The 22,833-nt window shown below is 36.2% G+C and overlaps 1 protein-coding gene across 3 annotated transcripts; it reads left to right on the plus strand.

Annotated features, from left to right (window-relative positions):
* Nucleotides 1-828: 828 nt before the first annotated feature.
* Nucleotides 829-21,248, plus strand: LOC136841452 (ankyrin repeat, SAM and basic leucine zipper domain-containing protein 1-like). 3 transcript variants are annotated; one of them, XM_067108395.1, is made up of 11 exons: nt 829-1,266; nt 2,730-2,790; nt 8,800-8,935; nt 9,263-9,436; nt 9,856-9,978; nt 11,788-12,007; nt 12,349-12,490; nt 12,678-12,875; nt 13,621-13,784; nt 14,448-14,673; nt 15,724-21,248. In XM_067108395.1, the coding sequence occupies exons 1-11, from the start codon at nt 1,133-1,135 to the stop codon at nt 15,925-15,927; spliced, it is 1,782 nt and encodes a 593-aa protein (XP_066964496.1). In that variant the 5' UTR covers nt 829-1,132; the 3' UTR covers nt 15,928-21,248. The 3 variants fall into 3 exon arrangements, with proteins under 3 accessions (XP_066964496.1, XP_066964498.1, XP_066964497.1); XM_067108397.1 differs by lacking the exons at nt 829-1,266; nt 2,730-2,790 and adding exons at nt 3,962-4,018; nt 5,857-6,015; XM_067108396.1 differs by lacking the exons at nt 829-1,266; nt 2,730-2,790 and adding exons at nt 3,962-4,005; nt 5,694-6,015.
* Nucleotides 21,249-22,833: the final 1,585 nt, after the last annotated feature.

Genomic DNA, 22,833 nt, shown 5'->3' on the forward strand with positions numbered 1-22,833 from the left:
CCATTTTCGCTGCTCGAATATTGGGTCTCATTAATTATAACTTTCATCATTTTATTAAATCAAGATATACAGGTCTGGCGATTTGCCGTGAAAGGCTGAAAACTGAATGTCACATGCGTTCTTTTGTTGTGTTTTTGTCGCTATAAAGTTTTATAGGATATGACAGTCAAACCCAGAAGCCTGAGGTGTTTATAAGCATTAAATCATCATCATAATCGGCTATAATCAACGTGCAAATGAGGCACAACCAACAAAAAATAGCCTAGAAACTAAGTAAAGTTTGGGGAGCTCCACCAAAAACAATGAGATCATTGCCACATCCAGACACAACCACCGTCCGGTAAAAATAAGTTTAGTAAAATCACCTGAAATTTTTGGGGGTATTCATTGCAGAAAAAGGGTAATGTTCAAGGATTAAAACAAAGAGTTTACCGAAATCTTAAGCTAAAGACGATTCAAATACTAAATAGTAAGGGAATTCAGTGTCATTTGAAGTGATGGATTAATAATGCGAAAGAGAAAAGCTACAAAGTAAAACTTTAAAGTTCAATAGCTCGGCAACTACAGGACAGTGTGCCCGCAACTGTGTTTATGGAACCCGAACCGTGACGTCACGAATGTAAACATTGGTCCCAGAAATAAATGTTAACTTTTGGCGGTTTTCCTGGAAACCATTTCAAGATTTATTTCTACCACAAATAATGTCAAAACAAAAGCTAAAATGTAGTCTTGGGTAGAACAATCAAAGACAATGAGATTAGTGCCACATAGAGACAACCCCCCTCATCCGTGACGTCACGAATGTAAACATTAGCCCCAGAAATAAATGTTAACTTTTGACGTTTTTCCTGGATAACCATTTCAAGATTTACTTTAACCACAAATAATGACCACAAAAACCAAAATGCAGGATGGGTAGAACAACCAAAGACAATGAGATCAGCGCCACATAGAGACCACAACCCCCATCCGTGACGTCACGAATGTAAACATTGGTCCCAGAAATAGACGTCAAATTTTGGCCCCTTTCCCGGAAACCATTTTAAAGTTTACTTTTGCCGTCTGCCAGCTTTTGGGGGGGTGAACTCCGTGTCTGTGCCGTCTTGCAACGACGAGTTCTGACCAGTAGGCCATGTTTGCACCTGCTGGCATGAGCGAATCCTCCGAAGAGGGCGAGTTCGAGCTGGAGAGCAGTGTCGGAGGGCCGGAGCGGTTTAGGCCCAAGAGGCCCCGCGAGGAGGTGATTGACATGACTCCTATTTCAAAGTAAGTAGGTTAATTGTCCTTGTTTTATTCTAATTGACGTGAGGTTTCCAAATTTCATAAAATTAGGTCGAAGAAATGACAGATAGATTGGGTAGACTTATAGGCCTAGGTTGGTTTTTTTTTTTAATGGATCCTTCCCGGTATTTTCGTCGTTATTTTTAAAGGTTCTCTTGTGGTCCACGTTGCAGGCCACATTTATTTGTCAGTTCTGTGTAAAGTTTTTTCTAGAACAACCTTCTTGCATGTTTTAAATAACCTAACCTATTTTTTTTAATATAGGATAAAGGCCTAGGCCTATGTCGAGTTTTTTTGCATGTTTTCAAGTTTTGCCTTTTTTTTTAGGTCATTGGTTACTGAATAGTCAGTGTGACGTGCATTTAGAGTTTATTTTCCAGCTGATTTTTCCTTTTTATTCCATGAAGTTTTCTACTTCTATTTTTTATGGTATATTTCTGTGCATAGGCCTACAGATCACATGCTCTGTCATATGTTCATGTATCCAAGTAGTTTTGTTCCTCAACCACTTTTCGTTAATTATGCTTCTAAGATAGGCCTAGACATCGAATTCCAACAATCTTGTCTTTATTGTGAATGACGTTCTTTACCACTGGAATTTTTTACTGAATTATTGGAGTTGCTGTAGAATTTTTTCAGGTTAACAAGGAGTTCATCCTCCTTTACCTTCCTTTAGCACTTATTGCCTACCAACTTGGATTTTCTCGTATTTTATGAGAACGGCAAGTTTCCCGAGCCTATCCTAGGGGTTTAACCATTAATCAGACTCTTGGACAGGGCTATGTTAGCCTGTTGCGTCTGATGGCAAGTCTGTTTAGAGATACAGGATTCAGCTTTCCCTTACTCATAATGTAAGCAAGAAGTTAATATTTCTGAATAGCAATAGACTGTCCCTTCAGTTGCTCACCTTTGACACAGACTGTTCGGGGTGATCGCGGAGATTAATGACCGAAGGTTCCGCTTCTTTTGGAAGTATGCCCTTCTTGTTCCGTGAAACAGAACCTCCCACCTTAGGAGTGAGTCTCTATAGAAAAGTTGAAGGTTTATATCCTATAGAAAACAATATAATTTTTATTTTTTTTACAAATAAACAAATCTAAAGTCTTGTGTCATAATCTAAGCTCTTAACCATTACACAATTTATCCCTTTTGCCGAAGAAAAAAGTTATGTATTGGGTTACTGACAGGTAGGTGGGCAGTCTGCCACCATTAACTATGTAAAAGACTTTGAGTTTGTAACACCATGAAAAATGCACATTATCCTGAATTTGTTATTTTTAATGACTGGGTGTTTATTTGTTTTTGAAATAGTTGTATTATTAGAAATCTAGCTATATTAGAAAGAATAAAGATATATGTACTTATACTTAAAAATTCTCTACTGTTGAATAATATTCATACTCATACGAGGACTGTATTAATTTGTGGTGTTTTTATTTTCATTCCAGGCAAGATGAGTCTGCAAATCCCACTGATTCTGGATTTTTCAACAGTGATTCTGCCCCACAGGTCAGTTGATACTGTACAATGCAAAGAAAACTAGATGAAGAATGTAGGATTACAAGTAATGTAGTGTTGTCATAGGCTACAAAAAAAAGTTAATGAAAGCAGTGTAAGATCTTTTGTAAATCAGAAAAAACAACTACTGTACAAAGAAGACGCAGTTTTTTTAAAACCAATTAAGATCAAGGTCTTTTAAAACCATTTAGTGCAAAGATTATTGCATTTGAGGTTTTTCCTTGATTGATGCAGGTGCTGGATTACCCAAGGAAAGGCTTGGGATATTAAGAAAGTTTTCTGATAATCTTTAGTTTATTAAAAAATACTCATAGTAGCATGAGTTTTGAAATGCAGAAACAAATCCACAGTTATGTATGGGTATGTATGTATTGAAAAATACCAAATCTCTTCAGAGAGCTTTCAGGAATCTGTTCGATTCCACTTTTCAGTCAGATTGAAAAGGGGAATCGGACAGATTCCCGAAAGCTTTCTGCTGAGATTTCTTTTGAAATATATGTACACATACATAACTCTGGATTTGTTTCTCCAATCTTTTGTTTCTTTGTTAAGTCTCCTCATAACAGCTCGTACTCAATGGGTCAAGGGTACGTAGACCTATACGTACTTAATATTACTGTACTATTTTAATTTGTTGCTTGTATTCACTTCGATTCTAACGGGTTTTTAGAGACAATAGTATTACATCTGTGGTTTGAGTGTCTTCGGGTAAGAGTACACTCAGGCACTTTGTTAATCTGTTTATTCATCTTTTTATATTTTTGTATTTCCACTTATATTTATTGTTCTTTATTAGTTAGTTACATATATACTTTCTTCATATGTATCTACTGTATTTTAATTTAATACAGTACAGTACATTGGTGTATATTAATTTCTAAGCCTTTATGCCTCTGCTCTCAATTTTTTCAATTGTTTGAAATCTTGCTTTATGAAAGATCATACCCTTTGGCTGTTGCCAGAGCAGTGTACCCTCATAAATAATAATACAGTAATAGGGTAAAGACATACCCTCAGGCCCCAGAGATATGAGAGCTGTCACATATCTATCTCACCCACCCACTGGGGCCCCCCACCCCACCCCCCACTTACACCTCCCCAAGGGTGGATGCTGTTATGCCAACTTATTGCCATTCTTTGGCACTGAACACCACCCTGGGTCAGTCAGGATCTAGTGTGTGTGGTGATTGGGTCATTTGATAATTGGTCCAATATAACTGTGCAGTTTTGTTTGATTTACAGTTAAAAAAACTGTGTAAAAGATCTAAAATTATTGAAATTGAATTGAATCTTGTGTTTTTCTAAGAATGTGATCATAGGGACTTTTAAAAACTCAAACTTATTGAAATTTAATTGAAACTGATAAAAATTGAATCGTTGCAATCTGTTTTTGAACTCATTGAAACTTAATCAATGTTTTTCAAGAATGTTATCAAAAACTCAGAACTTATTGAAATTGCATTGAATTTGATGTTTTGTTAAGATTGTGATCACTGGCACTTCTTAAAAGCTCTGAAGTTAGTGAAATGGAATTGAATCTTTTGTTTTTCTAAGAATGTGGTCATTGCCAGTAGGTTTCTGTTTGTGAAGATGATAGTTTTTTTCATTGGATTTAGTTTTTAGAAAAATTTGTTTCGAGAAGAAACATGGTTCATTCAGTCAGGGCTATTTGAAGAATTTTCCAAGTAATTCATAATTTAAAATATGGTTTCTGTGTGATAGTGATGGCATGAGAATGAGAAATATGGTTCTACTTGTGCAGGTTTATTCCCAAATTCAAAAATACAAACGTATTTTCTCTATAGTGTAGTTTTACTGGATTTGTTTTCATGGAGTATTATTGCAAGAATTCTTGTGCTTCACAACCACTTATTTAGAATCAACCTACAAATCAAATCAACAATAATTTGGCTGCATATTTTGCTTCACTTAGTCACCGTTTTTGGTAGCTGGCATAGCCTGTCAGATATGTGGATTGAAACATAGGTGTTATTAGATTTTAATTCAGGATGCTGTATGTACCAATGTATGTTCTCTGACAGTTTTTTTTATTCATATATAGGCAGGCTATTTGTTAGCGTTATAACAAATTAAATGGTAATGTTGATATATAGAAAGATTTCAGTTTAGGAGGTCTAATTAGTCATTCATGGGTAATGCTGTACCCAAAAATAGTCTCTAGAACACATTTGCTCTATTGTGTCATTTGATTTAACTTTTCACAATTTTACCTTGTGATTCTATTTGTTTGCTAAATATTTGCATTCAATTTTTATGATTTTATTCTATTTAGGTTGTTTTTCAAAATTTGTGTCATCTCTCATTGTTGTTTTTTGCAAGTTATTAAACCAACTTTAAATTTTATTACTGAAGATATACCCTTTGGGCCAGCCTTATTAGAGTTAAATTGTAACTCATTGTAACTCAGTGGTCTGGTTAAACTCCTCGATAATAATGATAGATGTACTGTACTAACATTCATTGCTGTTTATCCTTTTTCTGTTTCTCATTCTGTAAAACTTCAGTATTCATTGCTTCTTTGTCTTACTATTCATCTTCCATATTTCTGTGATCTTCATACTTTATGACCCATCTTCTCCTGGTGCTTTTCCATTCATCTTTTCCACATCTTGTTCCATTTTTAATGATATGGATGTTTGATTGTACTACTTACATTGCCCAACTTGGCATTGGATATTACAGTACTTTTGTTTCGTTTTGCTGACCTGTCAAATTTCCTTCATCTCCCCACCTAATTTTTCTTAGGTCCCACTTTCTCCCCATCTAATTTTTCTTTGGTCCTGCTTTGGGCTACATTTTTATTTAAGCATTTCCTATTTTCAAAGTTTGTTTTACCTTATTTATGGATGATAACGAGGAATTACCATCAACAGAATCTTTAGGCCTATTCTTTAAATTTGGTCGTACTTTGAATGCAAATGAAACTGACTGTGCATTCTTACTGGGTTTGAAATTCTCATTGTTGCTATGTTTATGTATCATGGACGAGTGGTACAGCCTGTGATAAAATCTTGTGAATCGAATTTGTTATTTTAGAACTGGGAACCTTTAGGGAACTAAAGGTTCACAACATTTTTATAAATAACGACACTTAGTGAACTAAAAGTAAGCGCACGGCTTGCGACGAAAATGGACTTTGCCGAAATATACGAAAATATGCATAACTCCACTTCCGACTATGATTCGTTAGATATGGTGAGTATATCTGGTATATATAGCCATGATGATATTATAGGTGCTTTCTAGAATTGCTCTTTGATTATATAGTTGCTTGCTTGTTCAACATCTTGAGGAATTTGTTTTATTATAAAGGTAATTTAAATTTTTATCACTTGAGTTTATCTATTATATCTGGTCAGTGTAATTCATATCTTTATTGCTTTTTACCCGATTTTTTTGCCTAATCTTATTCTAGTGAATATCATAGATTTTAAGGTGTGCTTTTGCTTTTATTTATTGGAAGGTACTGAACTTGACATACACGAACAGAATTTGAACTAATGATTGTAGAAGATGCCTAATGAAACTGTTAAATTTATTAATGATTTTAGGGTACAAAGTCAACATAGTGATTGCATAAGTGATTTACATGTAATTTATCTACAGGTATAAGTGCCTGCATAGGCAATAAGGACAGAAGAGGGGAATTCAGATCAAATATTGTACATATCTTGATGGTAAACCACTGTAATGATATCTGGAAACTATACATGCATATCTTCCTTAAAAAGGATGATGTGATTTTATGGGAACTTTTACTGAAAATTTTTTAGCTAAAGTGGATGATCTCATGTTGCAAATGCCCTAGAAATTATTATTTTTCAAAGCAAAGTTTTTAACAAATACATTAATCATGATTAACCTCATACTTTGGAAAACAAGAAGCTACATCATCTTGACAGTAAGAAAGGGGGATAGGTTCCACTGCGCATGCCCAGCCCACAGTCCACCATTCACCAGCAGCATATTTTATTTTCTTCGCCAACCCCTATCTGTAAGAATTAGGGCAATGTAGTGTGTCGTACGAAAACCAGTTCATAAGTATCCTGAGATGTAATTTTGGAGGGAGGACAAAGCGGAAGAGCCTCTGAAGAGGCTCTACCCAGATACAATTCCCTTGGATGGTAGACAGTGAAGCCAACAACTCTGGAAATCCTGTTAGTTTCTGTAAGTAATGGATACAGCAGAAGTCATGCCAATCTGAGGTCACCTGGTAGGGTTTAAACAGTAGAGGAGGAGAAGAAGAAGGTGCTCGAACCCCAAAGAGTTGCTCCTGAACTGGGTGGGAGCTTTTTAAGAAGCCTCTAACCGTGCGCAACCTCGAAACTGTGGAGGCCAACAGGAAAGAGAAGTCTTCAAGTCTGATTCTGGCAACTCGAGAGAATGGATGGATGAGAGAAGGCTGGAAAGTCAAACTGCTGGAGGAACAACTTGAGAATCCTGACTCAGCCTTGAGTTCTGAACAACTTAAATCCATCATAGATACCGGCTGTTGGGATGAGAGATTTGGTGAGAATAGGTAAGAAGCCCACTGAACTGCCTAAAATGGTCAAAGACAAACAGGAACACACCCTTGGGGAAGATTGTTTTCATTAGCAGTTTGAAAAGTAGCGAGGTCAGTAGGAAAGTAGCGTTACCTGAACCTGCTAAAGAAGGACTAATGCCTCCAACTCAGCACTGCTGTCAAGCTGAAGGACAGCAACAAAAATGCCTTGAAGAGGAGAGATGAACACCAGCAGAACAGATTGGCAGGCATAGAGAGGATCTCCACAAAGGAGTCATTTTGGTAAAGCTGAGCAGTTTGTCATGAGGAGGATGAAGATGACGAAGGTGAATATAATAACATGCTCACAGGGAGCCCAGTTGTCAAGCAGTCAGTGTCAGATGAGAAAGAAATGAATCATTCAAGATGCAGCAGAAACTTAATGTTAATCTGAAACTGGTTATCTTTTTTTGGGTGCAGTAGAAATTTAATATTTATCTGAAACTGATTGCCTTTTTTTTTTTTTAATGAAAACAACATTGAGGGTTAAGAGAGGACTTTGTTAAGATTCAAGGACACACATCAGTCGGGATTGCATTAAACTACCAAGACCACACCTAAGTTAGTAAAGACATATGTATGAGATGAGAGGACTTGGGCATGGGATTGGGCATAGACCATTAATCTGCATATGAAATGTGAAAGCATAATCTAAGTATTTCAGGGCTGTTTAATTTTTAACAAAAATGTACAGTGCTAGTGATAATTTTAAAGAAAAGTTATGAAGTTCATGTGGAAATAAAGTGATAGATTTTCATTTAACCATCTTTTTGTATAGTAAAGGAGTCAGTACATACTTTATTTGAAGTCATTACAAATAAAACTGCGATTTTTTAGTAATATACTGTAGTTACAGATTGAAGAATGAAGGGCTAGGACTAGTCATCTCTAATGCATTTTTACTCATTTGATGTTTCTCTTTTGTTGCTATGGTAACAGGTTCTCAATTTCTTTAAAATTATACAGTAGTTTGAATCACCAAAAAAGAGGATATTACCGTACAATGAAGCGAGATATGACAAGGCCTCCTATCAATTACTTTTTAGGGAAAACAGGGTTTTAAAATTGTGAGTAAAACTTTAATAAAATCCTTTTGTTTATGATTCATGCCAGGACTAGAAGTGATATGCTTTGTGTAGTTGGGGGTTGAATACCAGTTTGTACCAGGTACTTCAATTGAATACCAGTTTGTACCAGGTACTTGACAGATACCAGCTTGTACCAGGTACTTGATTGAATACCAGTTTGTACCAGGTACTTCAATTGAATACCAGCTTGTACCAGGCGCATCCTTAGCATTTTGAAGGACAAGTGGAACTATGTCAGTGGAAAGGAGCATATGGATACTTGTTCGTGAAGTTTGTATTTTAGAGTAGAATTTCTACTAATTCAGAATTACAGAAAGTGATGTATTTAGTTCCAAAATACTTCAACAGAGTCTTGGATCCATAATGCAAACCAGTATGCAGTCAAGTGGAAGCAGCCTTAATGATTTCGTAGACAGACCAGATGCCTATGTGAATGGGTACTCGAACACACTTTATCCTGGTTATAGCAATGGATATTTGAAAGGTTAGTCCTTTGTACAGATGTATGTTATGCATTAATTAGCCTAAAAAAATTATGTTTGGTACAGTACATTATGGATTGTATGTTATTTTAAATGGTAGAAAATACAAAAAAATTCTGATGTACGTACAGAATATCATTAGCTTTTAATCAGTATTAAGAATCATATATTTGGTGCAGTACCTTATCACCTGCCTTATTTTAACTTAATTGGACCATTGTACGTACAAACTGCTTGTGAACACCTAATTTAACCTAAATCTTTAGATAGATTTTAATTTTAAATGTTAGGAATGACAAAAGAGTCTGACATCTTTATCACGAATACAGCATCAAGCCCTACGCCCTCATGGGGTTCCCGTAAGAGCCGGAGTCCTGCACCCTCTCTTACTGGGTCATGGCGACAGCGACGAATGCACGAAGGTTATTCTCAACCCCTCGATGAATTTCGAATGGCTGGAATGCAGGGAAACTTGCCAGTTATTAAGTCCTTAGTACAACAAGGTATGGTCATGGATCTGATTATCTTAACCTTGTTGGAAAATATACTGTACTACTAATTTTAGAGTATTGATGTTGCTGAAGTAATTTTCTAAGTTGAGTTTATGTTTTATAAGTATCACTGCACAACAGTCTATTTTTTCCAAACAAACTTTCCTAAATGAACTGCTGTTTGTTATGTAAGCAAAGAACCTTTTAAATGAACTACTGTTTGTTATGTAAGCAAAGAACCTTTTAAAATGCCCTGTAACTATTCTACAGAAAGGTGTTTGATGTTGAGCTAGAATACTAAATGGATTATTTTCAATTGTTAATTTACTGTTGTATCGTTGAAGACATTGCTAAGGATCATATCTTGAAAGCAGGCAGTGTACTTAAAATTTTTGTGCAGATATTTATTTTATACTTTATATTTTTGGAAGGAATTGCTGTGGACCAGATCTTAAAAAGTGGTTGGACATGCCTGATGTATGCTTGCTCATGCGCGAAGCCTCATGTTGTGCAGTATCTCTTGCAACAGAATGCTGATCCAAATCTTCACAAAGGTAAATGATCTTGCGTTGATATTTTCGATTCAGGTCAAGACTATGCTTGAGGAAGGGTTGCATTTTAATGATACGTATATGCATAATGATTATGAATTTTTTTTTTTTTTTGCATGAAAGTGATTATTTCTTGGTGTAAAATCAGAGTCCACAGAACTCATAAGGAGTCTGCGAAACTTATCAATGTCAAGTTAAGTCTTGGATGTGCTCCAGTTGGCTTAAATGAAGGGACCTCCACCTCTCGCTTTTGTGGATATGTTTTCCCATGTTTGTGGTTATGTAAGCAACAGATGTTTATGTAGGAAACAGATGTTTACATAATGTGTAGTAAGTGCATGCTAAGTTGTTGTCTTTTATTATTTTAAAGTACTGTACTATCTGTGTATTCATACTGCTATTGTGTTACTGACCTCAGTCTCCTGACATCCAAAACATACTTTGGCATTTTATTGGAGACATTTGATGGCCTCAGGTCTGATAATACACTGTTAAATGTCACTGTGGAATGTATCTGGCAGCTTCTCTTGTTTATGTCAGGGGAGGCCATCTTAGATTCTGGCCCTGTGCCATTTTACTGCTTGTTGAATGGTAGTCACAGGGTTTCTCACAGCACCCTATTTTTAGCCCCAGACTGCCATCACACAATTAGTAACAGGTTACTGTAATGTTTTCTTATTTCGGCTCCTGTGACCTCGTTACATAGCTATTTTTATTTGTTTGTAAACATTAGCCTTTAGAATTATCAAGGCTGGTGTACGACGTGCTACTACTATTCATGAGGTGTTTTTCATCTTTTTTATTTTAAATTATGATGTGCTAAACTTACATAACCTTAAAATTTTAGAAGAAATTAATTTTAATAAAAGACTTGGATTTTAATGAACGTACAACTGTAGTTATGACTTAAATGACTGTCTTGCTAGTAACACTTCATTGCAGTTTTAACACAAGGGTCTTGGTAATGGTTAAATACTCTCATCTTTTTAAGCCAAGTTTTTCTACTCTCTCTCTCCCTTTCTCTTTTAGGTTAATTTGGAGAAATTCAGGTTTATATTTTAATGTATCGATGTAATTGTTAGTTTCATCTGTTTATTGGCTATATCTTAGGAAGTACTATCCAGGATGATGTTCCATATGTATAGTTCAAGTTGATTATACAATGACCTTACAATAATAATAAACTATACTGTAATGCAACCTTTCATTGATTTTACTTTGTGGAATTGAGGGTACTACTTTCTTTAAAAAAATTGTTCATTTATTCAAGTGATGAATATGAGTACAATATTCATTTCAGTATTATTATTGAGAATGTCATCCAACCTTCTTAATTCATGTTAGGTTATTATTGCGTATCATTATGTTGTGATGTATAGTTATGCACCATGCACTTTTACATTAATTTGGTCCCCATAGGGTGGTAGGGCCGCCAGTGCACCTCACACGGTGCACTGTTAGCATTACTTGAAGTACTTTGCAGCTTCCCATCAGCCCCAAGCTGCAACCCATCATTCCTTTTGCTGTACCTCTGTTCGTATTCTATCACTTTCATCTTACTTTCCACCCTCTCCCAGCAGTTGTTTCATAGTGCAACTGTGAGGTTTTCCACCTGTTACAACTTTAAAACCTTTTTACTCTCAGTTTCCCTTTCAGCGCTGAATGACCTTTGGCCTCTCTTTTGAGTTACATTCCCATAAATTTGGTGTGTTGTTTGTAACGCTTTTCCTCTTATTGTTCATTATGCTGTTTTAGTCATGCACTTTTCACATAAATTTGGTGTATTGATGTATACCTTTCACCTTTCCCAAGAGCTATTCACCGCTCTCATGGCTGCGTGTGCCTCAAGTCGGGAAAGTGAAACTGACCTTTTGGAATGTGTGGAACTCCTGCTCAGCTACGGTGCACTTGTGAATACTGCCGAACGACACAGGATGACAGCGTTGATGTTTGCGAGCAAGGAAGGCCGCAGCACCATCGTTCAGAGATTAATCGAAGCTAAAGTTGATGTCAACAAGCAGGACAATAAAGGGTGGGTGAAATAAGAAATTCTGTACAGCTCTTTCTTTCCCTTGTGGTGCAACATGATTAGAGATTCATTTTCATTCAAAGCTTTGACTCTGCTATACTCATAATTATAGAAAATTATAATTTTATATAAAATGTACTGCTTATGTAATGTTGATACGCTTGTGTAGTTAGGTCTTGTGGTTTAGGTTGGCCCATGATTTTTGGCTAATGAATCAATAATTTATTATATGCCTTGTTTATAGGTTGACTGGCTTCCTTGGTAGAGGAAGTTACCTTTACTAACGGTAATGCTCCTTTTATGTATGGTGTCAAAGAATCACCTTACATTTTTTCCTCACACAGGTGGACTGCACTATGTTGGGCAGCTACAAAAGGTCATGGAAAAGTTGTTAGAATTCTTTTGCAACATTCAGCTGACCCAACAAAAATGAATAACCACGGGCAGCGGGCATCAGACATTGCTCTTGCAGCAGGGTACCCTGAGGTAATGGAGCTTTTTCGAGATAGTATAGATCCACTCATTCTAGTTTTCTCTTTCTAGATCCACTCATTCTAGTTTTCTCTCTCTTAGTTTCATGCTTGATATACATTGTATTATTTTTTATATCTACTGCAACTCATTTGTCTTCTGTGTTACTGGCTAAAGATATGTGCACCATTTCTCGTTTCAGATTGCAGACATCCTTGATCGCGTTATTGACAAAGGAACCGATGCTAAAGACAGCCTTTCCATCTTGGATGCTTTGCCCGATGCCACATTGCCAAAGTCACCTAACGGGAGCAAAGATGCAATAATATACGGAGAATTGGAGATGGTTCTGTGTGGTCTTGAGTTGAAGGATTTGATTCCTTTGTTTCACAAACACAAGGTATTGATAATGCATAGTGTGCTGTGGTTAGTTATGTAGTTTATGAAATGTTTGATTACTTGTAAACAAGGACAAACCAGTTTATTTACTACTTTAGCCAATGACTGGGTGACCGTGTAGAGGCTTTTGTTACAGACAACCACAACCAATGCTTGTTTTGTTATTATCTTGGTCATCTGTCTTATTCTAATTTGTTAGGTGATATTGTGTGTTGAGCACTTAGCAGCCACTGATATTTGGTGATAGGGTGGGAAAAAACATCTAGTTTTTTATCATGGATGTTGGCGGTTACATTTGGTTTTTCCAGTATTTTAATACAGTATCTGCTGTAACAAAATTAAAAAATGCTGATTTCATATATATTCATTTTATAATCTTCTGCTGGTCTTTAACTGTGAACATGAAGTTCTCTATTCTTTTCAAACCTTCAGTAGCACACTACAGTATAATATAGCATAGCAGGAACTGTCACATCTAGGCCATGGATTGAACTGTTTTGATAATATGAACTCTACAGTAATGAAGGGACATGAAACACTTATGTTTGTTTGTGCATGTCAAAGTTTTCTCTGTAATTTAATTATCTATTTTAATAACCTGAATTCTGAAGTTTCTAGTGCCTGTTCACTGGGATATCTAGTCATATTACTGTACGCTATTTTTATTCTTGGCTGTTTCATAAGATGCAACGCATAAATTTGACTACTTTCCAATTCTTACTTCATCACTGGTACGTCTCTTTCAGGTGTCCTTTGAGTCATTTCTTCGCTTTACTGAGAAAGACCTGGAAAATATGAATATTGATGCCGTCGGAGTACGCAAGAAGATCCTCCATGCTATCAAGGAAATCCACAAAAAAGATTGGCAAACATCCAGTCTGCCTGACTTAACGCAGAGTACCATGATTACGTAAGTTCAAGAATTTTGTAGCTTGTTTACATGTTAGAAAATTTTTTGAAAGGATAATGCTGGTAATTCTCTTAAGAGAATAAATGAGAGGAATGATAATAAATAAGTACTGTAAGTGGGTTGGAGTTGAGGTGGGAATGATTAGTCAGAAATATTGTAACAGAACATTTTGGTATGATTGTACACTACAATAATGTATATAATTACAGTATACAGAAGCATGAAAAAGTACTTTAGGAAGACCAAAAGGCCTAGAAAGTCAAGGGAATAGGTAACAGCAAAAGATCATGGGAGATTTTTCATATTTAACCCATGAGGAAAATGACTAGCAAGACTGCACACTTGTTTTCCTCTAAAACCAGCCTGTTTGGGGAAAGAAATAACTTTTATGAAAATTGATGTTTCGTGTATTCTGGCAGAATTTGTAACCATTCCTATTACTCTCTGTTCTCCATTTGTGTGATCATCATTTCAGTTTTCAAGTCAATATCTAATCTTTTCTTCAGCTAAGTCCCATATTAATTCTTACTTGACTTCCTTCAAGATTTTTGGTAAGCAGGTTTTTACCTTTTCAGTTACAGCCTCGATTCTAACTTATTGTTGCTCATTAGTAAAATATTTGTGTCACTTCAAGATGGTTTTCTGATTCAGCCCCTATTGCAGCGTTCCAGAAGCAGTGGCAATGATAGGCAACATCAACAAGCACATCAGGTACATGCATGCGTCGGTTGGATATTTACGGGACCAGATACAAGCCAACCCACGTCTTCTTCAGCTAGGCCAGGAGGTTCATTCTGTGTCATCTTTAGCATCCAATTGCGGAGACTCTTTGAAGTATACACAAGGGTTATTCGAGGAGCTGAAATTCTTCAAAAATTACCTTGACAAAGTATGCATATTTTTTCATTTTAATTTTTGTTTAAGTTGAACCCATACACTGCAGAGGTTGTAGTGGCTCATAATTGGATGGAGACTTTGTGTGAAGTCAGTGGATAAAGGGATTGATATTTATTCCTGCTCAGATGCATCTAAAAAACCCACAAGATTTATTATTACAGTTTTTAATAAGTCAGTCTTAATATAGCTCATTGCCTCTGGTGTATGAAACCTGTTAATCATAATTAGCCTTTATTCAGTACACCGAAAGTTCTACCGACAAGCCAATCTCATAGTCCACTAGCTGTCTCATACTTCAGTTTTACTTCTTTAGTGTTGGAGGATGCTACATTTCCCCGGTTTTACACATATTTTTCTCATTTGCCATTCTGTTTCTTGTAATTTCTTGCACAGTTTTGTGTTCAGTAATATTCTGAAATAGTTCACATGAATATTTTTACCCTCTTAGATGTTTCATAAATGTTTTTGCAAGATTTTGCCCCCCTTTTTTTTTTTCTTTCATGTTGCTATTTCTCTTTTCTTACTCATTATTGTAATTTTTCCTCTTTATACAAGAAAATTCAAGATAAACAATCCATGCAAGAAAAAAAAAAAAGACTATAATTGGTCACCGTTACTCTTTAAAGTATACTTATTTAAAGCCTCCTTTATAAAGGTCTCTATGAAATTTCATAGAAAAGAAGTACTAATAAGAGTGAGAATTATATGGAGGCAGAATGTTCTGGGTACTATATCCAGTAGTACCCTTTTATGGTAAAAATGGCAGAGATTCCTAAAATCAACAGCAGTTTTGCTGGTTTGCAGAGACACTCTTTTCAGTAATAGAAATAGAATTCACTATATGTATATACCTGAAGTTATTGCTTCATGAATATTGAAGGAACTCATTCTTTCCATTTTGATATTAAGTTATTCATGTCCCATTCACTCAGAATGTGTTATAAATTGTTTATCTCATATGCTCTTGTAATTCTAGTGACCCTCTTTCAGATTTTGCACGCACATTCTAGTCATAATAATTAATCTTGAACATATCTTCCAGGTGTCAGGAAATGCTGAATACAGTCCTGCGGATCTCATAGTCGATTGCACAGACAACGGGAAAGTCTGGCAAAGACGTATATTGGCTTCTTTAATAGCAACAACTGCAGTTGCCACTGTTTTGTGGTATTCAAGGCCGAGGATGTTTGCAAAAGTATTTAATATTACAATTATGCCTGACGACGTAGTCACGCTTGACGTGTAAAATTGTTTGAAATGCCCCGATCCACTGTAAATAAGAAAATATTTAATCGGTCCAGTACTCAGTAAAATAGAACTAGGGTATTTTGGTAAATAGTTTGATCAGTAACATTGTTATTATATTGTCCTAAAAATAGCAGTCTGTATTATCAAAACCAATATCTTAATAGTTTATCATGGGTATGGCTGTGCTGATAGTTTATATGGCCAGTGAATAAATCAAAAGTAGAAATAGCTAATACAGTAGTCATTTTATAAATTCAGGTTAGTGATTGTCATCTCGCTGTACTCACTGAAATTCTTACTTCATTTTTATATTGTCCTGTGCTTTATCTGTATCACCATATAGTCACTTAAATTTGGAAAAATATGTATTTAGTTCTTATCTAGTCAGCCTGTGATATAGTAATAATAATGACAGTAAATGCTTCATTGATTTATGTAGTGGTTAAAGAAGAAAGTACCTATTTTTTTGTATTTGTAGCGAACGTTAAGTGGAATTATAGCTTCGGTCTGCTCAAGTTTGAACCCCAGTCATACAGCTCCTTCATATTTGGAGTAAACCAAACTAAACTCTCAGAAGTTTTTCAAGTTTTCCTGACCTTTAGCAACAATTCTTTCGACTAGTCCAATTTGCTGTTGGTGTAATTTTTCACGTGTTTAATCATACCTTTTTGGATGAAGGGTTGGTACAGCCTACTTCTACATTTGTATTTGCAGTAGAAAAAGCATATGCGTATCTTTGTTGGTGTGGTACATTATGGAAAGGTTTATGTACATTAATAAAAATAGTGAGGACATAGTTTATTTCTAGGATGTGTTCAGCTAGAGGCTCTAGCAATGATTTCATGTCTGTGCAGCTTTCAAAGAATTTCTTTTCAGCAAGATTCTAGTACTTAGATTTTGTGTATAGTAATACTGGACAGTGCTGTAATGCCGTCATATTCAAATGATTTTGTAACTATGTATGCACTGATTATGTTCATTATAGATTAGGTTTGAAATTCCTATACAGTACTACTAATTATCAAGGTTCAGATACTGAATTCAAATTACTACATTATTGTAAGCTGTACAAGCTAAATTGCAGAAAACTTAATAGTTGTTCATACACGAAACAAACCTTGGTCTTAACGTAGGGATAAATTCTTTTGCACTTCTTGCCAGCTTTTCTGGTTTTTTCTCTTTTTTGTGTGTGTGTTTTCTGTGTGATATTGTGTTGTTTGTGTGTTTCTTGCTTTTTTGAAACATAACCCCTGATTCTGCCAAGCCTCCCAGGCTTCGAGTCAAATCCATCCTGCAGATGGTAACAACCCTTGTTCCCGTTATTTGTCTTCTTTGTCTACAGACCCACATTCCACTTGTAGTAGGTGCAGAGCTAACGTTTGCAGCATAAGTAACCCCTGTTCCGAGTGTTGTCTTTGGTCTCCTGAGCAATGGAAGAGATTAAGAGGAGGTATAAGAGGAAACCGATGGTTTATATCTTGGGAAGGCTTTTAGGTCTCCCTTGACGGCAGGCATTCCTATTCCCGCTCGTTCCACCTCTTCTTTACCTAAATCTTCTCTTGCTGCTGGTTCTTCTCACAAAGATTATTCTCCCTCTCATTCTTCTTCTTCGAGTTTGTCTTTAGAAGATTCAAGGGGATTCAGAAGTTCTTGTATGTAATGTTGCTGCCCTGTTATTTTGGGAGGGGAAAGCATTTCCCCTGTGAGGGAGGATTGATTGATTATGAAATTTAGGTCTTGAAGACCAAGTGCTGAAACCCATCAAGATTATTGAGCGAGGCAGCTCCTCTTGTACTTGTCTTTTCAGGAGGGATGAGCAGATGATGTCAGTGTTAGGCATTGCTAGGCCTATCAGGGGGGTACCAACCCTTTCTGGCCTTTTGTCTCACTGCGTATGATTTCGCTTCCCAATGACATCCGCCATGACAGTTTCCAGATCGTCAGTTTCAGTGACATCATCCCAACTTACAATGGCTCTCCCCGGGACTGTCTCCAATGTTAGTCTCCATGACGTCATCTCATCTGTCAGTGGCTCTCCCAGCACCTATCTCTGTGCCGCTTCTGTTGACCTCCCTCCATAGTCACCTACATCTGCTCCCTTTGATTCTTGTTCAAGCTCTCTTTGACAGAGTTGGTGTTTCTCAAGAAGTACAGCCATGTTGAGCTTCCCATTTCAAAGAAGAGACATTGCAGATCTTCCTCCTCTTCATCTTCGTATGTCCTGCTTATGGCCAGGAGGTGAGCCCAGGTGGTCCGAACCTCCAGTTGGTCATAACTTTCTTGTCCTCCCTCCAAGAGTGAGTCTTTCCTACGTTACGACCAGGATTTGTTATGTGTATGAACAAATGTCAAATTTTAAACCAGTTTTGTATTTTTCATAACTAACAAACATTCAGCCTTAATGTACATGACCCACCTCATGCCATCCCCATTCTTTCTTGGGCTGGAAGGAAACCAATATGATGATGCATAGCTTGGGTAAAGCAGGTCGCATAGCGTCCTCCTCCAGACCTATTGGCTGACGCCCATTGCCACCAATTCTTTGTGTTTATTTTTATCTGGGCTCCAGCAAGTGCCAGAGAATTTATCCCTACATTAAGACTGAAGGTTTGATAGTTATGAGAAATACAAATTGATCTAAAATTTGTCATTTCATATGTATTCTAAATTTGCTCTTGTGATATTTTGAATTTCAGTTTTATAACCTAATTCATGTAAGCTATAGGGCATTGTTGTTGTTCCATTGTGATTTATAAATGTATGATTGTATAAAACTTTGTTGACATTAGAGGATGCAGTGTTGCAAAGTAGGGTGGTATACCCAGAACAAGTTTAATTTTTTAAAGAAGATAATTGTTAGGTTTGTAGAGGTGAACATTTCTTAAGAGTAATGTTTTCAGGGTCTTGTAACATCTTTCCACCTAAAGTAGCCATTTCTAAACTGGTACAAATGAAGTCGGGCATGTTCGTTATGGTGCTACCCCAGAAGCACAATTGGGCCGATTTCAGTTTTTCCATTGGTAATGGTTACTTGGAGCAGAGTTTGGCAGCATGCTAAAAAATGTCAGAGACTTCACGTCATACTACGTTAAACTAAAGACGGCTTCATTAGCTTCCATAGGCATGCATAGCTTATGATTTTTCTCGTAGAACTTGATGTGAAATTGCCTGTTAGTTAGAGGTACAGGCAAGTTTAGTGTTGTCCAAAATGAAATTTAGCTCATCCCATAAGGTGCACATATTTTCACTGCTGTATCAAACACTTTATGTGTAGTAAGGACATTAGTCCCTTCATTTGCATGACCTTTATCTTATTGAGGCAGTCCAGATGGAATCGGACCCAGGCCTAGCAGTGCTAGCAGTTACCTTTGTTTTGCGAGTTGGAAAAATCAGTGGACTATTCTAAGGGTATTGAGCTTCATTTACATGGTAATTCTGTTTGTAGTTTTGATGTAGAGAGGCAAATAGATCAGTACCTGTATATGAAAATAGTCTCAGGGATATGGTAGCCTTCTTGTATATTTATTGTAGTGATTAAGTCCGTTATAGCCACGCCAAATAGAAATTGTTGTCCGCTGTAGAGGCTAAAGTGATCAAAGACATATCATTGTTCTTATTATTGGATTTTAGTGACAAGTGTGTGTGTGTCGACTGTAGTGCTTTGCATGTTGTTTCTTCTTCTCTAGTACTCACTGAATATTTGTCCTTAACTCGGTGTATAGTGCGATTATGCAGAATTGTACAATAAATCCAAACCATAACAAACAATGCATAATTATTAACAAAATGAGTGAAACCTGTTTTACTTGTGATCAGAAAATATTTGGAACCATGCCCTATTGAAGTGGTCCACATGCATATCATCTCATGCTCATGTATGCAAGACAACAAATTTTGGGAGTCAATTGGGAAAAATGGTAGAAGATAACACTAAAGTGTGTAAGATGTAGTATTTTATAAGATGTAATTACTTTCACTTTTTTTTTATTATAATGAACAAACTCTTCTATTTCAAAACAAACATTAGTGAGAAAGTTTTGGGTTGGTTATTCTTAAAACTTCATATCATTGTAGGATAACATTCTTTGACATATCAAGGTTTCTTACGCTAGACTGTATTTCCAGTTAAAAGTTGCTGAAAACTGTATTTCTCATATAAATTGTCCTGATGTATTTGTTTCTGATACTTTGGATGTCAATTTTTAAAAAAAGTCACAGCTGGTGGTCTGTCAAACTATGATTCATCATATCAGAAACCATTGTTAAGCTTAAAGAAGTTTCTTAATACTGCATCTAGTTTCTTCTGAATGTTAATCACTTGTTGCCAGTCACGAGACCAACCTTCTGTAAAATTTTTTTTAAAAATTGACACGTTTTGTATAATCCTGTTATCAAATCCACAAAGTAGCTGAATAAAGGTATACTCTCAAATCTGCTTTAAGGAATATGCAGCCATAAGAAGTTTGTTGTAGACTCAGTATTTATCATTTAAAGAAATAGGGTATGTCCCATGAATACGTTGTGGTAGTTTGCTGTAAGTGTAATGTCAATTGTAACTGTGTTAGTAGTTCGTCTGTTCTCCTCACTTGCACGTTCTTGGGTTTTACTTTCATAACTGTAGCTCTGAGATATATCATATACTGTTGCCAAAAATCACAAATAATGTAGTTGTCTGTGTAGGATATTTTCAGGTACAAAAGGAATTCAGGCTTCAAAACTAGTCACTGAGATTTACAAGCCTTTCTGAATAATATTGTGAAGTGTATGACTACGTTGAGGGAATCTTCAACTTAAGTATGTAATGTGTGTATGTAGAACTTTTTGAATGAATGCATTCTGCTTATGAAGATATGTAAACAATTTTGAAAAATGTTTTCTCTGAAAGCATTGGAGAAACTGTACATAGACACAAATCTTGTAGTTAGGAAACTGGTGTATTTCATTATGCAACAGTGCTTTATAAATAAGATGGTGGCACTTGGAAACTCAGTGACATGGTATAAGCACAACCCAATTCATGTCCTTAGAGAATAAATCAATTTAGAAACTTTTGTTCCTTGAGAAATGCATCCAGTTTGGCTGTCCAATACTATAGTAGGTTTGACTTACAGCAATACAGGTTACCGAACGGATTTTACCTAGCATTTTTGCATATCATTCTGCTTTATGGCCTTAGCAAACCATAGGTTCCTTAGTTTCTGTAATACATATTTTTTAAGATACATGGCATAAAATTTTATATTAATTGATTGTTATGAAGATAATTTGCTGCAATTTATTTTTTTGGCTGTTAGCACTCATTAAAATATTTTTTTCTAATTGTTTTGAATTGACCCCTTAAAAAGCCTTTTACCAGTTTTTAGCTGGTTGGTACAGAAGCTGTGAAGAGTCCCGTTTAAAGGGCATTCATTTGTTAAAAAGGAGAGAGTAAATTCAGTGGCTTTGGAAGCCACTGTAACTTTTGCTGTACAGATACTTCACCTTTCAGCAGTAAATATTGCAAACATAACTAATGTCTGTTGCAACATGAAGTTTCTCAGCATTTGACAAAACTTATCAAAGAAAGTTGGGAGTTGATATTTTGCAAATGTTGGATCTCACTTCTTAAAAGATAGGTAGTAGACTCTCGCAATTCAGTCCTTGCCCTTAATAAGTCGACTTTGTCAAAAGCTAGACTGCAGCCATAGTTGCCAACATTACTCATAGCTGCAGTTACCTAACTTTTGCTTTTTCTGCTACTGAAGCATCAGTTGGTTGGTGAAACTACCAAATTATGATGCAAAGAGAATTTATGCAGTGGTGGACCACAATCTGCATCGCAAGAATAACCACCAAATGTAGCTGAATCAATACAAAGTGGCAGATGAGGAAAATGAAACGTGAAAAAATCCAAAATCAGTGGAGTTGCTCCCATGACAGGAAAATCATTTATTTTACAAGACATCTGTCAGCTGATATCACTTCCCAAGAAATTTGTTCATTCTTTAATCTTCAGCTGAAGACACCTCTGGAAAATCAACAGACTATAAACCCTTAAGAACTCAGCCTGCAAAGAGAGAAGTTATAAAAAAACTTGATAAACAAGCAGGAATAGAAAATAAAACCAAAATTCCTGAATTCAGGTGAATTTGCTACTTGCTTAAACATTTGGAGATCAGCTGCACTATGTAACTATTCCATAATTTAGTTTTAGCCAAAACATAATTCCAGTAAACTTATTATTAAACATAATACTAGAAAATGAGTGTAGCAGCAGCCCCCTTATGAAAGTGGTGAAAGCTGAAACCAGAAAAGTTAAAGCTGGAGAGGTATGGGAAAGATGACCAAATGCACTGGATGAACAGTAACAAGCAGAAAACAATGCAGCTGGGTCCAAATGGAAGCAGCAAAGAACCTTGAGTATCATATACAATGTGCTGCACAAGGCACAACAAACCAGTATCAAAATCTAGTATATTATCTGTGGCCAGTCCTTCAATCCAACATCCCTTGGCCATTCATCATCCCGATCAATTTTCTGTAGAGAGATTTCACAACAAAATTACGAAACAATTCACGAGACTTGAAGCTGTATGACTGCGTAACCCTTACAAGACCTGAAAAACCCTTCTTTACAATGACACACGCCAGAATTATCTTGCAGTCTGCCCAAGGAAGGTTGTCCATAAAACGTCAAGCTTAACACCACCAGTGAGTTAGAAGACTCTCCTGTACGGAAGGGCAAAGCAACCAGCATTTCAGACCCTTCCCCGAGTTACATTCCCATGAATTTTGCTGGTCCTTCCATATTTATTACTGGTGCTAAATGGTATAAAGCACTGAAATCACGTCTTACTTGCCTGATCTGCCTCAAGTATATCTGCTCTACTGAGGTGATACAGAAATGTGAGTGGTTCAAGTCCTT

This window comes from Macrobrachium rosenbergii, chromosome 9, assembly GCF_040412425.1.
Source record: "Macrobrachium rosenbergii isolate ZJJX-2024 chromosome 9, ASM4041242v1, whole genome shotgun sequence".
Classification (NCBI taxonomy): Eukaryota; Metazoa; Arthropoda; class Malacostraca; order Decapoda; family Palaemonidae; genus Macrobrachium; species Macrobrachium rosenbergii.

Coding starts and splice junctions, on each gene's coding strand:
- LOC136841452 (XM_067108395.1), top strand. CDS start 1,133: ATGTTTGCACCTGCTGGCATGAGCGAATCCTCCGAAGAGGGCGAGTTC. Junction 12,008..12,348: donor AACAAGCAGGACAATAAAGG/GTGGGTGAAATA, acceptor TTCCTCACACAG/GTGGACTGCACTATGTTGGG. Junction 12,491..12,677: donor TTGCAGCAGGGTACCCTGAG/GTAATGGAGCTT, acceptor TTCTCGTTTCAG/ATTGCAGACATCCTTGATCG.